Raw genomic sequence first — 13543 nt, 5'->3', positions numbered from 1 at the left:
AAATCCAGAATGTCGGAACCAGAATCTCTGGTGGCAAATAACGACGGAGAAAGTACCCAAGCTCCTCAATTAGCAGAATTAACTTTGAAAAATGTTCTTGGAGATATTGTAAATGGAGTTCACTTCATAATCTTTGACCCTTTAGGTAATAGATTCGTGGTACCAGTGATCATTCTCCTTACTTCAATTATCACAAAAGTTATCATCACCAAAGTTCCATACACTGAAATCGACTTTGTCACCTATATGCAACAGATCCAGTTGGTCAACCAGGGTGAAATTGATTACGCCGAAATATCGGGTGATACTGGACCTATAGTGTACCCAGCTGGGTTTGTCCAGATCTACCAATGGTTATATTCTCAAACCAATGGTGGAGCCGATATTGCTACTGGACAGTCTATTTTTGGCTACTTGATGACTGCCACAGTTGTTTTTGTATGTGTAGCCTATACAATGAGTCCGACTACGAAGCCATGGGTATTATTCCTTTTGCTAGGAAGTAAGAGGTTGTATTCCATTTACGTTTTGAGACTATTTAACGATTGCTTCACAACAGCAGCTATGGTTGGTGTTACAGTCTTCTTGCAACAGGGATCGTACTGGTACTCTACCAGCTCGTTTATAAGCTTCCTTTTCGCTATTGTAGGTGCTGATTTGTTCAGTATTGCTATCTCCATTAAGATGAATGCCTTATTGTATCTTCCTGCCGTGGTAATAATTGCTTACTTCTTGGTGGGTGAGAATATCTTATTGTTTGCTATTGTGCTTGCTATCGTGCCTTTAGTTCAAATTCTTGTCGGATGGAAGTTCTTGTTGCCATTGTTTGATGATGAAGCAGCCAGCCAGATCAGATGGAACTATATCAACAACGCGTTCAACTTCGGGAGAAAGTTTTTGTTCAAATGGACCGTGAATTGGAGGTTTATCGGTGAAGAGACTTTCTTGAGCGATAAATTCTCTATTCTCTTGATGGGTGGACATATTGTAGTTTTGTTGTTTTTCATCTTTACGAGATTCTTGAACTCAAAGGTGACGGGTAAATCCATCTGGCAGTTAATCAAAGATGCTTTCAAGCCCTCTTCAACTATCAGTTCCAACAATAAGTTGATTGACTACAATGTCGGTCCAAAATTGATCTTGTTGATCTTGGCGACTACAAATGTTATTGGAGTGTTATTTTCTAGATCGCTTCACTACCAATTTTTATCGTGGTACTGTTGGCAACTCCCTTTCTTGTTGCATCTGACCGGATGGAACTTTATAGTCTGTTTGGTGTTGTGGGGAGCACATGAATGGACCTGGAACGTATATCCATCCACGGTAGCGAGCTCTCTAGTTTTGGTAGGCATTTTGTCTTCGGTTCTTGTTGGAACGTGGAGAAACGAAGCCGTATGGTTTGAAGAGAATAATGTTGTTGATGATGAGAAGAAAAATGAATAGAATATCGAGCGAACTATTATTGAGAGCCCATTATAATCTGAAGGATGAAGAAACTACAGGCATATAGTTAACGAAGTCCGAGGAATGTTATTAATATGAAGATCGCATAGTATATATAGACTAATGAGCCGACAATAACAACGAATAATAGTACAATACAAATAAAGAACCTGAAAACGTCACTCTCAAGAGGTATATGTCGAGAAATAAGAATAAAGGAATAAATAAAACAAACCAATGAGAATAAAATATTAGAGGCATTTGACACAGTCTGGATGAGCCCTAATAGTGAAGAATGTCATGTTGATAATCTGAGAAATGTTTCAATCTCTAAAGAAGTGTTTCCAGGATATTTGTGGCTTCTTAAACTCCAGCTTTAATGTAAATTCTTAAGCTTTCAACTATAATATAATTTTCTTAGATGAAGAATCCATGATATTCATGATTTCTTTTTCTGAAAATGTTCCTGATATTCATGTTGCAAGAAAAGCTTCAGAAGTGGTGTGTTTCAGTGCTACTCGCCGTTTTCAATTGCATCCACGTTGCCCCAGTTGAAGCCACCGATGCCATCATTAATGCCATCGCCGTTGCTCTCCAAGAACTGACCGAAATCAAAGTCAATGTCGTCAATACCACCCTGGTTGCCCTGGGCGTTTGCGCCAAAGAAATTTTGTGAATCGGTGCTACCGTTTCCAAGCAACTCTACAGAGAATATTTGGTCGGACTGTCCAAGAGGATCCGAAAAAGATGTAGGAGGAGGCATTTCCGACTCTTCTTTCTTCTTGGTCTCCGGAACAGGGGCTTCTTCTTCCTTAATCGGCTTTTCCTTTTTGGCTTCTGCTACCGCTGAGGTCGTAGAAGCTGCTGTTGCCGTGGTTTTGGCAGTTGCTTGCTTCTTGGGCGAATCAGTGTTGCCAGTTGTGCTCTTTCGTTTTCTCTTGGGGTCACTAGCTGGTTCTGAAGCTGGCGTAAGAGGTGTGGTGTACTCTTTCTTGAGTAAACTAGGCGTGTTAGCTGGGTTCATCGCTGGAGTGCTTCCACTGAGTCCCGCTGCACTTGCCTTTCTACCTCGCTTACCAGTAGTTTCCTTCTTTCTTTTTGCAGTTGTAGACTGTGGAGAAGGTTTATTGTGTAGCACAGGTGAACTGCTAGCAGTTGCTGGTGATGGCTTCTGGGTAAACAGACGATTAGTTTGAGCATTCTGCGGCTGCTGCTGCTGCTGCTGCTGCTGCTGCTGCTGCTGCTGCTGGGCTTGTTGACCTTGTTGCTGTGGTCCAGGTCCAGCTTGTTGTTGTGCTTGTGCTTGTCCTATAAGTCCGGAACTAAGCAAGTTGACGTCGCCGCTGTTTCTGGCAATATCAAGACGTTTCTTGTTCTGCTTTTCCAACAACATCAACTGCATCTGATAGTCTTGTAAAGCATTCATGTTACGATTGGGATTGCTGTTGTTTACATTACCTGGAACACTAACATTTCCATTCCTGTTGCCCAGTTGTGGTCCCACAGCTCCGGCAAGCATGATGGGACTTCCCTGCTTGGTGCCTACACTCTTGCCGTTGCTAACACTATTCATACGCATCTGCTGCTGTTGCTGTTGTTGCTGCTGGACAAAGGGAGGTGGTACTTGCCCGTTTATCATGTTTGGCTGTTGTGAAAAATTCATTCCATTCATTGGTGGAGCCTGGGCAGGATCCGATTGCGGTGTCATCTGGCTCAATCTATGTCCATTAGCTGGAGAGTTATTGTTAGAACCATCATGTTGTTGTTGTGCCTGTTGAGCTGCTGCTGCCTGTTGTCTGAAACTATTCATCTGATTCTGAGCATGTTGCTGAATTCTACTCTGATTCTGTTGTTGTTGCTGTGATAAGAATAATTGCTGTTGTAAGTTCATATTATTATTGTTGTTATTGTTATTGGTGCTGTTGTTATTGTTGTTGGGTCCCATACCTGCCAATAACTGTTGTTGCTGTTGCAGAGGATCCATGGGGTTAACACCCATAGGAAGCTGTAAAGGATGCTGCTGTTGTTGAGCTTGCTGAGCCTGTTGCTGCTGTTTCATCATCATTTGCATTACAAGTCGCTGTTGCTGTTGCTGTTCAATTGTCTGTGGTACTCCTTGTGATCCTGGCGGAAGCAACTGTGGCTGTCCAGCTTGTACTGGACCCTGTGATTGAGCTCCCGTACCAGTACCCGGTTGGGCCTGTTGAGGAATCTGTTGCTGTTGTAGTGAACGAGGAGGTTGCTGATTCTGTGGATGTTGTAGGTTTTGTAGTTGTTGTTGCGGAAACATGAGTTGTTGCTGAAGCATAGGATTGCCATTCGTATTGCCAGCCATATTGACATTTCCAGCCATACTAGCATTGCCACCATTAGGTGCAAACATCATCGGTTGTCCATTGGTAGAAAGACCTATTTCTTGTTGTTGTCTTTGTTTCATGAGCTGGAGCTGGTAGTACTGGAAAGCCATATTTTGCGATGCGGCATTGGCAGCATTGATGTTGATGTTGTTTGGCTTGAATCCAGAAGTTGGAGAAAACGAGTTTTTTGCCTGGAAGACGTCCCAGAATACCTGCCACCACTCAAAGAGAAATCCCTGGGGTGCATCGACAGCGACCAGCAAGTTGGGCAAGTTGTTTTCCTTCTGGAATTGCTGGTACGACAGGTTTGGCGTCTGTGGTGTGTTTGTGTTGGTGTTTGTGTTGGTGTTGGCGCCCAGGTTAATCTGGGGCAGGTTCTTTTGTGACAGCTGGTGGGAGCCTAGCTTGGAGCCAGCAACAATAGCACTGCTTTGGACGGAGGGAACTTCTGCCTCATTGACAAATATCCTTGCCGTGTTCGGCAAACGTGACTTGACGAGGAAATCGTAAACATAAGCGTTTAAGAGTTGTTTGGCGTTGGTAGCCGTAGAGTCTGACACTGAACGAGAAGAATCCATGGTAGGTTTACCAGAAGCAACGGCATTGGCAGCATTGGCAGCAGAAACAGATGAAGAGATATTCTGTTGTGACGGCTGTTGTTGCTGTTGCTGTTGCTGTTTTGAGGAGGAATTAGTGGCAAGAGCCTGTGCCAAGGGGTTGGAACCAGGGTTTTCCAACGATCCTGGAGTTCGCTTGGTGTACAAATGAGGAGTACTGTGGTGACTCATGGCGGCGAGTCAGAAAGCGGATTTATAGTGTAGGATGGTGTGAGTATTTGCGGGTGGATGCTGTGTCGTGAAGGTGTTTGTAGGAGGAACTTGTCTGGTGAACCAAAAAATGGTGGAGTTGGATGATGAAAACACAGAAATGGAGATGGGTTTTCGGGTTGTGGACTCTCAGGGTTTTTTTGTAGTTGCGAAGATATTGAGATTTATCAGGCGTAGTTTTGTGCTAGGTAGGGAGAGAAAATGAGCGTAGTGTGAAAGATTAGGGAGAGTAGTGCAAGTGGTTTTGGAAGTTTACTGAGAGGCTAATGCGCATAGGCGTCAGATTTGCTTTTGTAGCGAGAGATTAGTGTGGTAGATACGGACAGCGCGAGATTTTTCACCAAGATTCCGGCGGTAGGTCAAAACTGAACTGGAGGACTGGGAGATCTGGAGGTATGAATCTCCATTTATGAATCTGGAACCATTCTGCTCTTGAGTCTACTTGTGTCGTCTACATCGTCTGTATGCACTTTATACATCACTCTTGGTAGTCAAGAGATGCCATGGTGAGTTTTTTATTGAATCAATTCCGTGTCCGTGCTCTCACTAATTAGTTACAGGCTATTCTCGCTACATAGCTCCGCACTGGCGACACTTCACCAGGTCCCTCCCAGCTCTCAATTCTCTCGCTACAGTCTCTACGTCTTTGCGGCACTACTATTTTCTACGTGGCTCATGTCGTCGGCGGATACTCCAACATCTTAGCATCCGTCACCAACACTCTCTGACCAAAAAAATCCACTTCCGCAAAATGTCCTCCATTTATTAATCTATCCCCACTACCGACACCCCATCTTTCCTCCTCCAAGATTGCTGAAAATTAAATTCCCCTATCCTCGTAAGCGCCCAATAATCGTTAAGATGGCTGGTGCGGTTCCGGTGTCAGCGCGACATCTCAATCACTACGACAATGTCGCGTTTCACCTTTGCTGTGTCCATTCTCCCTACGGCATTTTGTGCCACCAGGCTCAGGTCGACCCGTTGTACCCTGGTCGAACCAACGCCACCTATGGCATGTCGTTAGCGGATCCATGACTTGTCACTATTGCATGATCCAACATACGGCCTCAGCCCAGAATGGTCATCTTAATTGCAACTCGCTGGTGCAAACATTGACGTGGGCACGACAATGTCGCAATTTGTCCACTCTTGCCTCCCTAATTTTCACTCTCCCTATTTCCCTGGAGTAGAAGTGCCTATTTGGGAAAAATAAGGTGGTTCCATGATAACGAAAGATGCGAAATGCCACGAATGGATGGATGGATCCAAGTGGGGCAATATACCGCTAGCTTTCTGCAATTAGTGACATACAATACTACGCTTTACGGCAATTTTGACGGACCCATGACAGGGGTAGGTGGCATTTTAGCATGGATCACTTCAGCTGGACGCTCTCATGGCCAGCTAATCTCCCTGTACACCAATGCTATTTCCACGTGACAGATAAGCAAAGCCAAGTAAAAAGATTGTTCTATCTTGTGCCCTGTGATTTCATTTCTATTGCTGTGTTAATCTGATATTCCCGTGTCGGCCTGATCTCCATCTCATATCCATGCGGCGTGCTGAATCTCATCTGGGTGCAAATCTGCAGCTTCACAATAGCGATAGATTTCAATCTCGTTGTATCTTTCATTTTTCAACTGGCATCATGTCTTCTAAGCTATTTCGCTTATTGTTGCGCCTCTTTTTTGTTTCTTTTCTTCTGCATAATCCACATGTCGCTTAGTTTTGTATTTTGTGAGCTGTTGCAAAATGGCACCTCTGTAAAATTCCGAATAACTTCAGGAATTTGGAAGCTCAGGTAGACTACATGAATAGTAGATTTCGCAATTCCTTTGTTGAAGTATTTTTTGCATTGTATTCTGTTTTTCTTTCTGCCGTCTACATTCTACTGTCTGTATTCCACTCTTTATATCCTGCTCTCTATTTGTGCAATTCTTCGTGATACAATTTTTCAGTTTGCCACTGTAGAATAACTAGAGTACCAACGAAGGCACACATAGGCAGATTGAATTCGACGTCTTATTAGCCTGATTGAAATCAAAATGATAAAGAAAGACCGTCTATAGTCTTACTGACAACTAGTTGCTTGTTCAGCTTTTGATATATTTGCTGGATTCTTGCGAATTTTCTTCACAATTTGAACTAAAGTTTGTGCGTAAAACCTCAACACAACACTATGAATATTCTAAGATTAGAATGTCACAATCAAAACCCAAACTGAAATTGTATTTGCACTCTTCGATGTCAGTCTACTTTTGTGAACGAGACAAACTCTCCTATTCCTTCTATTTTTCCAAGAATACGCACCTCTTATATTCTTTTGCAATTTGATGCAACCTTCTGTAACACTTTGCATATTTGCAGCTATTCTAAACCTAAAACTTTGTAGCCGCATAAAAAGTAATACCAAATAAATTAATATAATCTAAAAACCTTAGATGTTTCACCCAACTGTCGCTACAGGTCTACATCGAATGTCACGGCATAGATAATAATACATCATACACAGACGAATCCGCGGCACAACTATACCAAAACAACACTAGTCTAACAATTCTGGAAGCAAAAATACCATACTTCAGTGACAATGTAAGAACAGTCAACGACCTCCCGCGTAATGAATAAATCACACCTTTCTTTTAGCTTTTGCAATTCATTCACTTTTTGTATTCTCTTTTTGAATAACCAAATTAATGTAAAGCACCAAACGATGCATGGCACCAAGGCGACCCAGTAACATTGACAAATTAAAGGATTGAACTCAATAACCGATATAATAATAAGACACAACAACAACAAATAATAGTAAAAAAAACTCACTCAATAATTAACGTCAGCAAATAGCACGTAGACCAACCGCTTTATCTAAATCAACAATATTAATTAAACCTCCCAAACAAGGCAAACAATTTCCTTTTATGAAGTGAACGTCGAGACAACTCTCGAACATCAATAGCGACAATAACAACAAAAAACAAAAATAACAAATAAAAACAAAAATTAAATTTTCAAACGATAAATGGAAGTGAAACGAAAGTCTAAGCTTCAACTAACCCCAAACTGTAGCGTCATTGAAAACACGAGAACCGCTGTTTCCGCTGGCCCAAATGCTGGACGAACCCGAGCTGAACATCTCGTTATTGGACTTGAAGCCCGAGATCTCTGATAAACCGAATGAGGAAGTTCCGGAAGAGGTAGAAGTGAACACTGACTGATGGGCCGCTGAAACTGACGAGTAGCCGCTGCTGGACAACTCGACGGGCTTGAAGGGATCGAACATCTGGACCTTGCTAGTTCCCCAGAGACTTTGGTCTGGCTGCGAGACATTCTCAGTGCTCGTGGAAGATGAGCCTGAGGATATGCTGGAGAAGCCGAGCCTCTTTGAGGGTATCGTGGGAGACGATCCCGACGATCCCATGGAGGTAGTAGCAGAACTGGGGATTTGGGACTGCTGTTGAACCATAGAAGGACCAGTATAAGCTTGGTGGGTCTGGGTCTGGTTAGGAATCTGCACAGAAAGACCGAACTGAGTGGGTCTCTCTTGGTTTAGATTCATTACTCCATAAGGCGAAGATGCTGTTACAGGCTTAGTATGGTCGAACTTCTGATCGTATTTTTGCTGGTCGTATACGAAAGTAGAGCCTCTGGAGACCGAGTGCTGGGGCTGAGAATGGTGATGGCCATAGGAAGAAGAATAGGTCTTCGAAAACCCCTTTTTGGCAGCCAAGGGTTTGGAGTTGGAAGTATACGAAGGGGCTGGCTGATTCTGTTTCTCGATCAAAAGCTTTTCGATCATGTCTATCTGGGCCACAAACGGCTGGTTGGATAGCTTTCTTTTGGGGTACTCTGCGACTCTGTGGGACATCTTCTGGTGATGAGAAAAAAAGCGAACAGAGACAGCGAATAATAGAGAAGTCAACCGAGACCAAACAAACAACAACAATAAGAGATAAAAACGAACTGAACTGAAGTCAAGATGAAAGTAATAGGAATAAGTCTATGGAGATGCTGAGAAGCGAAAAGTGAAAAATGAAAAGTTGGAGTTAGAGCCAACGAAAACAAAGCCATTTTTTTTCACTTGGTGAGTAGTGCGGCACGGGTGCAACATCCAGCGGTGGTAAGCTTTTGATTTAGGGGGCATGAGATTGAATGGATAAGGGGTGCAGGAGGATGATTCCGATCTGGATGATGCGATGGGGTGACGGGGTTGTAGTGTAGTGTTTTGAAGCGTAGAGTTTGGCATAACTAGTACGGTACAGCCTAGTATGGCATAGACTAGTGTGGTAACTAGAGTACTATCCAAAAGTGTCTTCTAGCAGAAATCTGTAATTGCCCTATAGATAGAGAATGGTTTAGGTGGCTTTGGTAACAGGATGGTGTCGAATTATAAGTGAAGCATTACCAGGACAGACTTCTGCGGACCAAGGCTGTACTACAGCCATATTACAGCCTTGATAATTGCATAGTATAGCAAAGCAGAAACTTGTTCTACTCTGAACACTTAGAATAGATGAAGTAGAATGATAGTAAACTACAGTAACTTCCATAATGCAATTCGTGCCAGTGTTGAACTTTTGCATCTCTACCATATAGTATACGATCCATACATTACACTTTCTGATACTATACATACTCTAAATTCTTTTCTTCTTCTGCTTCACCTCGTCATCCTTCGTACCATGCAACTTGATCTGCACCGGATAGTCGGGCCTGTTGCCCATATAGCCCTGGGACCAATCGTAGCCTAGGGCGTATGCAAAGATGCTTCCGTTTTTGTTGAACGCAGTGGCCGTGATGGAGCCGTTGAGCTCTGGGAATGACTTTAGCCTCTGGCGAGCGTCCTTATCCCAGAAACTGAAGGTTCCGTCGGAACCAGCTGTGCTGAATGTGCCATAGACGGGATGGAACGATATGGCATTGACAGGATACGCTTGTGACGTCGAGGATACTGATCTTATGGTTGAAGTGGTGGTGTTGCTGCCCATTTTGCGGTGACATTTGAATGCAAACCCCTGTTTTGTCTGGTCCTGTTCATTGATGTACTGAATGCCGCATCTTCCTTCAATGGAGCCGACGGCAAAACCGTTTCCTTGTGGATAGCAGCTGATGGCTCTGGTTTGCCATTTTAAAGGAGAGAGCGAGTTTTTAAAGATCTGCTGAGGCTGGTTCAAGTCAATAACGACAATTTGACGTTCAGCACAGCCTACAACCAACAACTTCTGACTGGAATCCATAGTGTAGACACGGTCTGGAAGCTGTATGGTTGTAATTGGCTGTGGCGATCTCATGTCCCAGTACTTGAGAGTCTTGTCCCAAGAGCCCGACACTACCGCAGGTGTATTGGAAGGACCACATTCTACATAACGAACTGCTCTTACGGGAGCATCGTGAGCACCAATTTGTTGCGATTGCTGAGTTTGAAGATCAAAAAGCTTCACTTGCTTGTCAGCACCGCCACTCACTACTTTGGTACCATCGTAGGTCCATGCAACAGAGAAGACAGGTGCTTCGTGTTCGAAAAGGGCTCGGCCCTGGTTGTTTCCGGAGTTGGAGTCAATCTCGTAGATCCGAACCTTCCTGTCCCAAGAAGCCGCAGCAAGTAAGTCTTGTTGCGGTGAAAATGACAAGTCTGTTATCGAGTCATCTGGAGGATTGTTTACAGTGATATCGTTGATCACCAGCCCTGGTCCAGTTGTCGTGGAGGCCGGGGAGGCACTGTTGAGAAACGACATTGACAGAGTGGGATGTGTTCCAGAATATATGAAGTTAAGGCCAATGAGCCGTGCTAGGAGTGAACAATTGGTTTGTAGTTGTAAGAAGAGTGGAGTTTATGATGTTTGGATGAGCTGAAAAATGTTGATGCAGGGCGAAAAAGTGTGTAAGAGATTATGAAAGTATGGGAGTGAAAGTATTTAGAACTGACTTTGAAAAGGAAACAGACACCCAATTTTTTTTAGAAGAGAACCAGATATCCATATGATTATATTCGACTTCCTATCTTCTACTGTTTATCTGTGAAACTGCCTCCCGGTTCCCCTTAATCCTTTTCAACTTTAATATCTTTACAAAGATTGACGGAAATGACATTGCACGTGATTATCGTTACTTCCGACCACGGAGTTGGACTGTTCAAGAGGTCAGAATTCACACAGAAACGATCCCCAAGCAACTTGCTATCATTGATCTATATTTAGCCACTGGTGAAACTTATAAAACCCACTTTGTCTAGCAATTGAGCAAAATTTGAGAAACTAATTACCACATTACAGATCCATACTAAACATGAATATATCACGTGACAAATCGTGGATATAGACCTATAAATTCTTAGGTATGTACGTTAAATTTCACTATTCAGCACCACTCTTCAACAAAATGGACCTATTCGCCGCTGGAAGAGGCGCCAACGTCTCATACACAGATGAGGACATCCCGACTTTGTCGTATAACAATCTGGACTCACTTGAACATAATATTGTTATCAGCACTACAGCCAAATACTATGAGAACAATACCTACATTGACTGGAGCAGAGAGTCTCTCATAGTACCGTCCACATCTCTGTTCACATCACGAAAATGGTTCACATTAATAGTTCTGTCAATAATTGTAGGGTACACAGCTGCTTTCATCGACTTGCTGCTGGTTTGGCTCAATGACTTACGTAAGGGTGTTTGTTTCAGCAAGGTAGATACATGGTCTTTGTTGAATCCGTATCTGACATGTCCAGCCGGTAAGTGGCACGACTGGTCAGTTATCTTGTTCAACGCCAAGGGGTCTGTTTCCAACTGGTTGGTAAACTTCCCAATCTATACCCTTTTTGCATTCTGCTGGATCACTTTAGCAGCTTATATTACTATCCATAAGGATCCGTTGATTAAGCAATCTGGTATTCCTGAGATCAAATTGATCATCTCGGGCTTCAATTACCGTATCAACTACTATCTTGGCTTGCAGACCTTGTTTTACAAGACGGTGGGTTTGATTTTGGTGGTATCTTCAGGACTCTGGTTGGGCAAAGAAGGACCCTTGGTTCATGTTTCTTGTTGTATCCTCAACATTCTATACGGCTTACTTGTAAACACAAGCTTTGAGAATGAAGCTGTACGTAGAGAATTGTTGAGTGCTGCCACTGCAACAGGAATTGCTGTTGCATTCAGCTCGCCTATAGGTGGAGTATTATTTGTTCTCGAGAGTATGGCGACTTTTTTCACACCCACAAAGATCATGTGGAATTCGTTCATTACAGCATCTGTAGCTGTTATTTTCCTCACTGGATTCAGAGTATTCACAGACGGCCTGAACTTCCAAGAAAAGGACTTATTCCTGGTGGAATTTGGGAACTTCTCTTGGTTGTTCTTGGAAATCATCCCATTCATCACTTTGGGAGCTTTGGGTGGAATCTACGGCTACTTGTTCATAACTGTAAATTCGTATTTTGACAAGTCCGGTGTCCGCCATGTTATCCAAAATAGATTGCTTTCACTCGTAGGTGCGAGCGGTGTAAAAGCTGGACAATATCTCGAAGTGTTCGCTGTCTTGCTAGTAACCAGTATACTTACCTTTCCCATTGACGAAACCAAGTTGCAGTTGAACACTTTCTTAACTAACTTGTTCACTGCTTGTCCTACAGATACTGATACTCTGGAGGCTATCACTTTCATTTGTCTGTCTTCTAACGGAATTACCATCTTGAAGTTGTCCTACATCCTCATCCAGGGATTCATATTGTCCACTTATAGTTTTGGAGTCAACCTCCCAGGAGGAATTTTGATGCCATCGTTAGTACTTGGAGCAACTTCGGGTAGACTTCTTGGTTTGATAACTCAAGCAATCCAGACCAAGTTTCTTAGCTCTGAGTTCTTAGCTACTTGTACCGAGAGTTCTTGTATAGTATCTCCTGCCTCCTACGCTGTCATCGGCGCAGCTGCATTCATGACTGGTGTGACCAAGTTGACGATGTGTGTTGTAGTAATCATGTTTGAGTTGACAGGTGCTGTCTCATACGTTTTGCCAATTATGTTAGCAGTGATGATTCTGAAGTTCGTAAACGATGTTTTGTGCACCTCTAACATCTATGACACCTTTCTAAAGAACAATTTTAACCAGCTGGAACAGAATACATATGGTTACCCTAATGAAGGAAAAGGTGCTGGGCTAGTCAACTTCACCAGTTTGACTTCTACTGTCAAGGATAAACTCCCTGACATTACCGTTAAGTCCATAATGGTTCCTCTTAACCGGACAAAGTGTCTTTGTCTTGTTCCTGAAACACACTACACGGTAAACTCGCTTATCGAATTCACCAACGGCGACACTCATGAAGGTTACCCATTAATCCTCAAGTATGGAAACCCTTTGTATCTAGGGTACGTCAACAAACATGAGCTTTTCTCCAAGATCTCCAATATCGACGATCGCAATGCTGTAATAAGTTTCCAGGTAGATGGGTTACTGAGAGTGGCCATCTCGCAACAGCTTCATTATGAACGATCCATCGGTTCAGTATTACAACAGATAGACATCCCCGTAGAAAGGTCAATGATAATTTTCAATGAGTTGACTTCTGCAGTTCTCGTTCTCGAGACGTTTGAAAAGATGCATGTAAATTACTTTGTCATTTTGGATAGCAACAACAGAAACGGCCAAACAATGGCAGGGTTTGTAGATAGATTCGTCATCGCTCATTTGATCGACCTGCAATTTAAGGACTTGGAAGATGAACTTGTGGGAGTGGAAGCAGCCAGCGAGTTTGATATAGAAAATAACTTGGAGGATGAGACACTCTTAGATGCAAGAAGGAAAAGACTTAGTATAGAATTAATCACATAGGTATGTATTTATAGAGCTAATTGACAAACCTACACAAAAGTATTAGTAGGAAGAATTTCTCCCAGCCATGCAATTTGGAGC

At 43.0% G+C, this 13543-nt stretch overlaps 5 protein-coding genes across 5 annotated transcripts; 2 read left to right on the top strand and 3 right to left on the bottom strand. All coding sequences in view use genetic code 12, as the record gives it.

The window, feature by feature from the left end:
- Window positions 1-9: 9 nt before the first annotated feature.
- Window positions 10-1443, top strand: RHK1 (Dolichyl-phosphate-mannose-glycolipid alpha-mannosyltransferase; the record flags this gene model as incomplete). The annotated part of the gene is made up of 1 exon (XM_001384369.1): window positions 10-1443. The coding sequence occupies one exon, from the start codon at window positions 10-12 to the stop codon at window positions 1441-1443; it is 1434 nt and encodes a 477-aa protein (XP_001384406.2).
- A 67-nt stretch (window positions 1444-1510) lies between these two features.
- On the bottom strand, window positions 1511-4722 carry PICST_65566 (predicted protein). Its single transcript, XM_001384036.1, has 6 exons — window positions 4013-4722; window positions 3799-3898; window positions 2971-3567; window positions 2629-2949; window positions 2288-2601; window positions 1511-2254 (listed from the first exon to the last, which is right to left on the bottom strand). The coding sequence occupies exons 1-6, from the start codon at window positions 4586-4588 to the stop codon at window positions 1958-1960; spliced, it is 2205 nt and encodes a 734-aa protein (XP_001384073.2). The 5' UTR covers window positions 4589-4722; the 3' UTR covers window positions 1511-1957.
- Window positions 4723-7108: 2386 nt separating this feature from the next.
- PICST_67528 (hypothetical beta-1,6-N-acetylglucosaminyltransferase, contains WSC domain) lies at window positions 7109-8597 on the bottom strand. Its single transcript, XM_001384035.1, has one exon. It carries the CDS (start codon window positions 8493-8495, stop codon window positions 7680-7682), a length of 816 nt encoding a protein of 271 aa, XP_001384072.1. The 5' UTR covers window positions 8496-8597; the 3' UTR covers window positions 7109-7679.
- A 625-nt stretch (window positions 8598-9222) lies between these two features.
- Window positions 9223-10362, bottom strand: PICST_77577 (nuclear pore protein; the record flags this gene model as incomplete). Its single annotated transcript, XM_001384034.1, has 1 exon — window positions 9223-10362. One exon carries the CDS (start codon window positions 10360-10362, stop codon window positions 9265-9267), a length of 1098 nt encoding a protein of 365 aa, XP_001384071.2. The 3' UTR covers window positions 9223-9264.
- A 643-nt stretch (window positions 10363-11005) lies between these two features.
- GEF2 (chloride channel, possibly voltage gated) lies at window positions 11006-13493 on the top strand (the record flags this gene model as incomplete). Its single annotated transcript, XM_001384368.1, has 1 exon — window positions 11006-13493. One exon carries the CDS (start codon window positions 11006-11008, stop codon window positions 13460-13462), a length of 2457 nt encoding a protein of 818 aa, XP_001384405.2.
- Between the last annotated feature and the right edge of the window lie 50 nt (window positions 13494-13543).

The sequence above is a fragment of the Scheffersomyces stipitis genome, chromosome 4 (assembly GCF_000209165.1).
Source record: "Scheffersomyces stipitis CBS 6054 chromosome 4, complete sequence".
Taxonomy (NCBI): Eukaryota; Fungi; Ascomycota; class Pichiomycetes; order Serinales; family Debaryomycetaceae; genus Scheffersomyces; species Scheffersomyces stipitis.
Note: the sequence above shows the minus strand (reverse complement) of the source record. Positions and strands in the feature narration are given on the sequence as shown.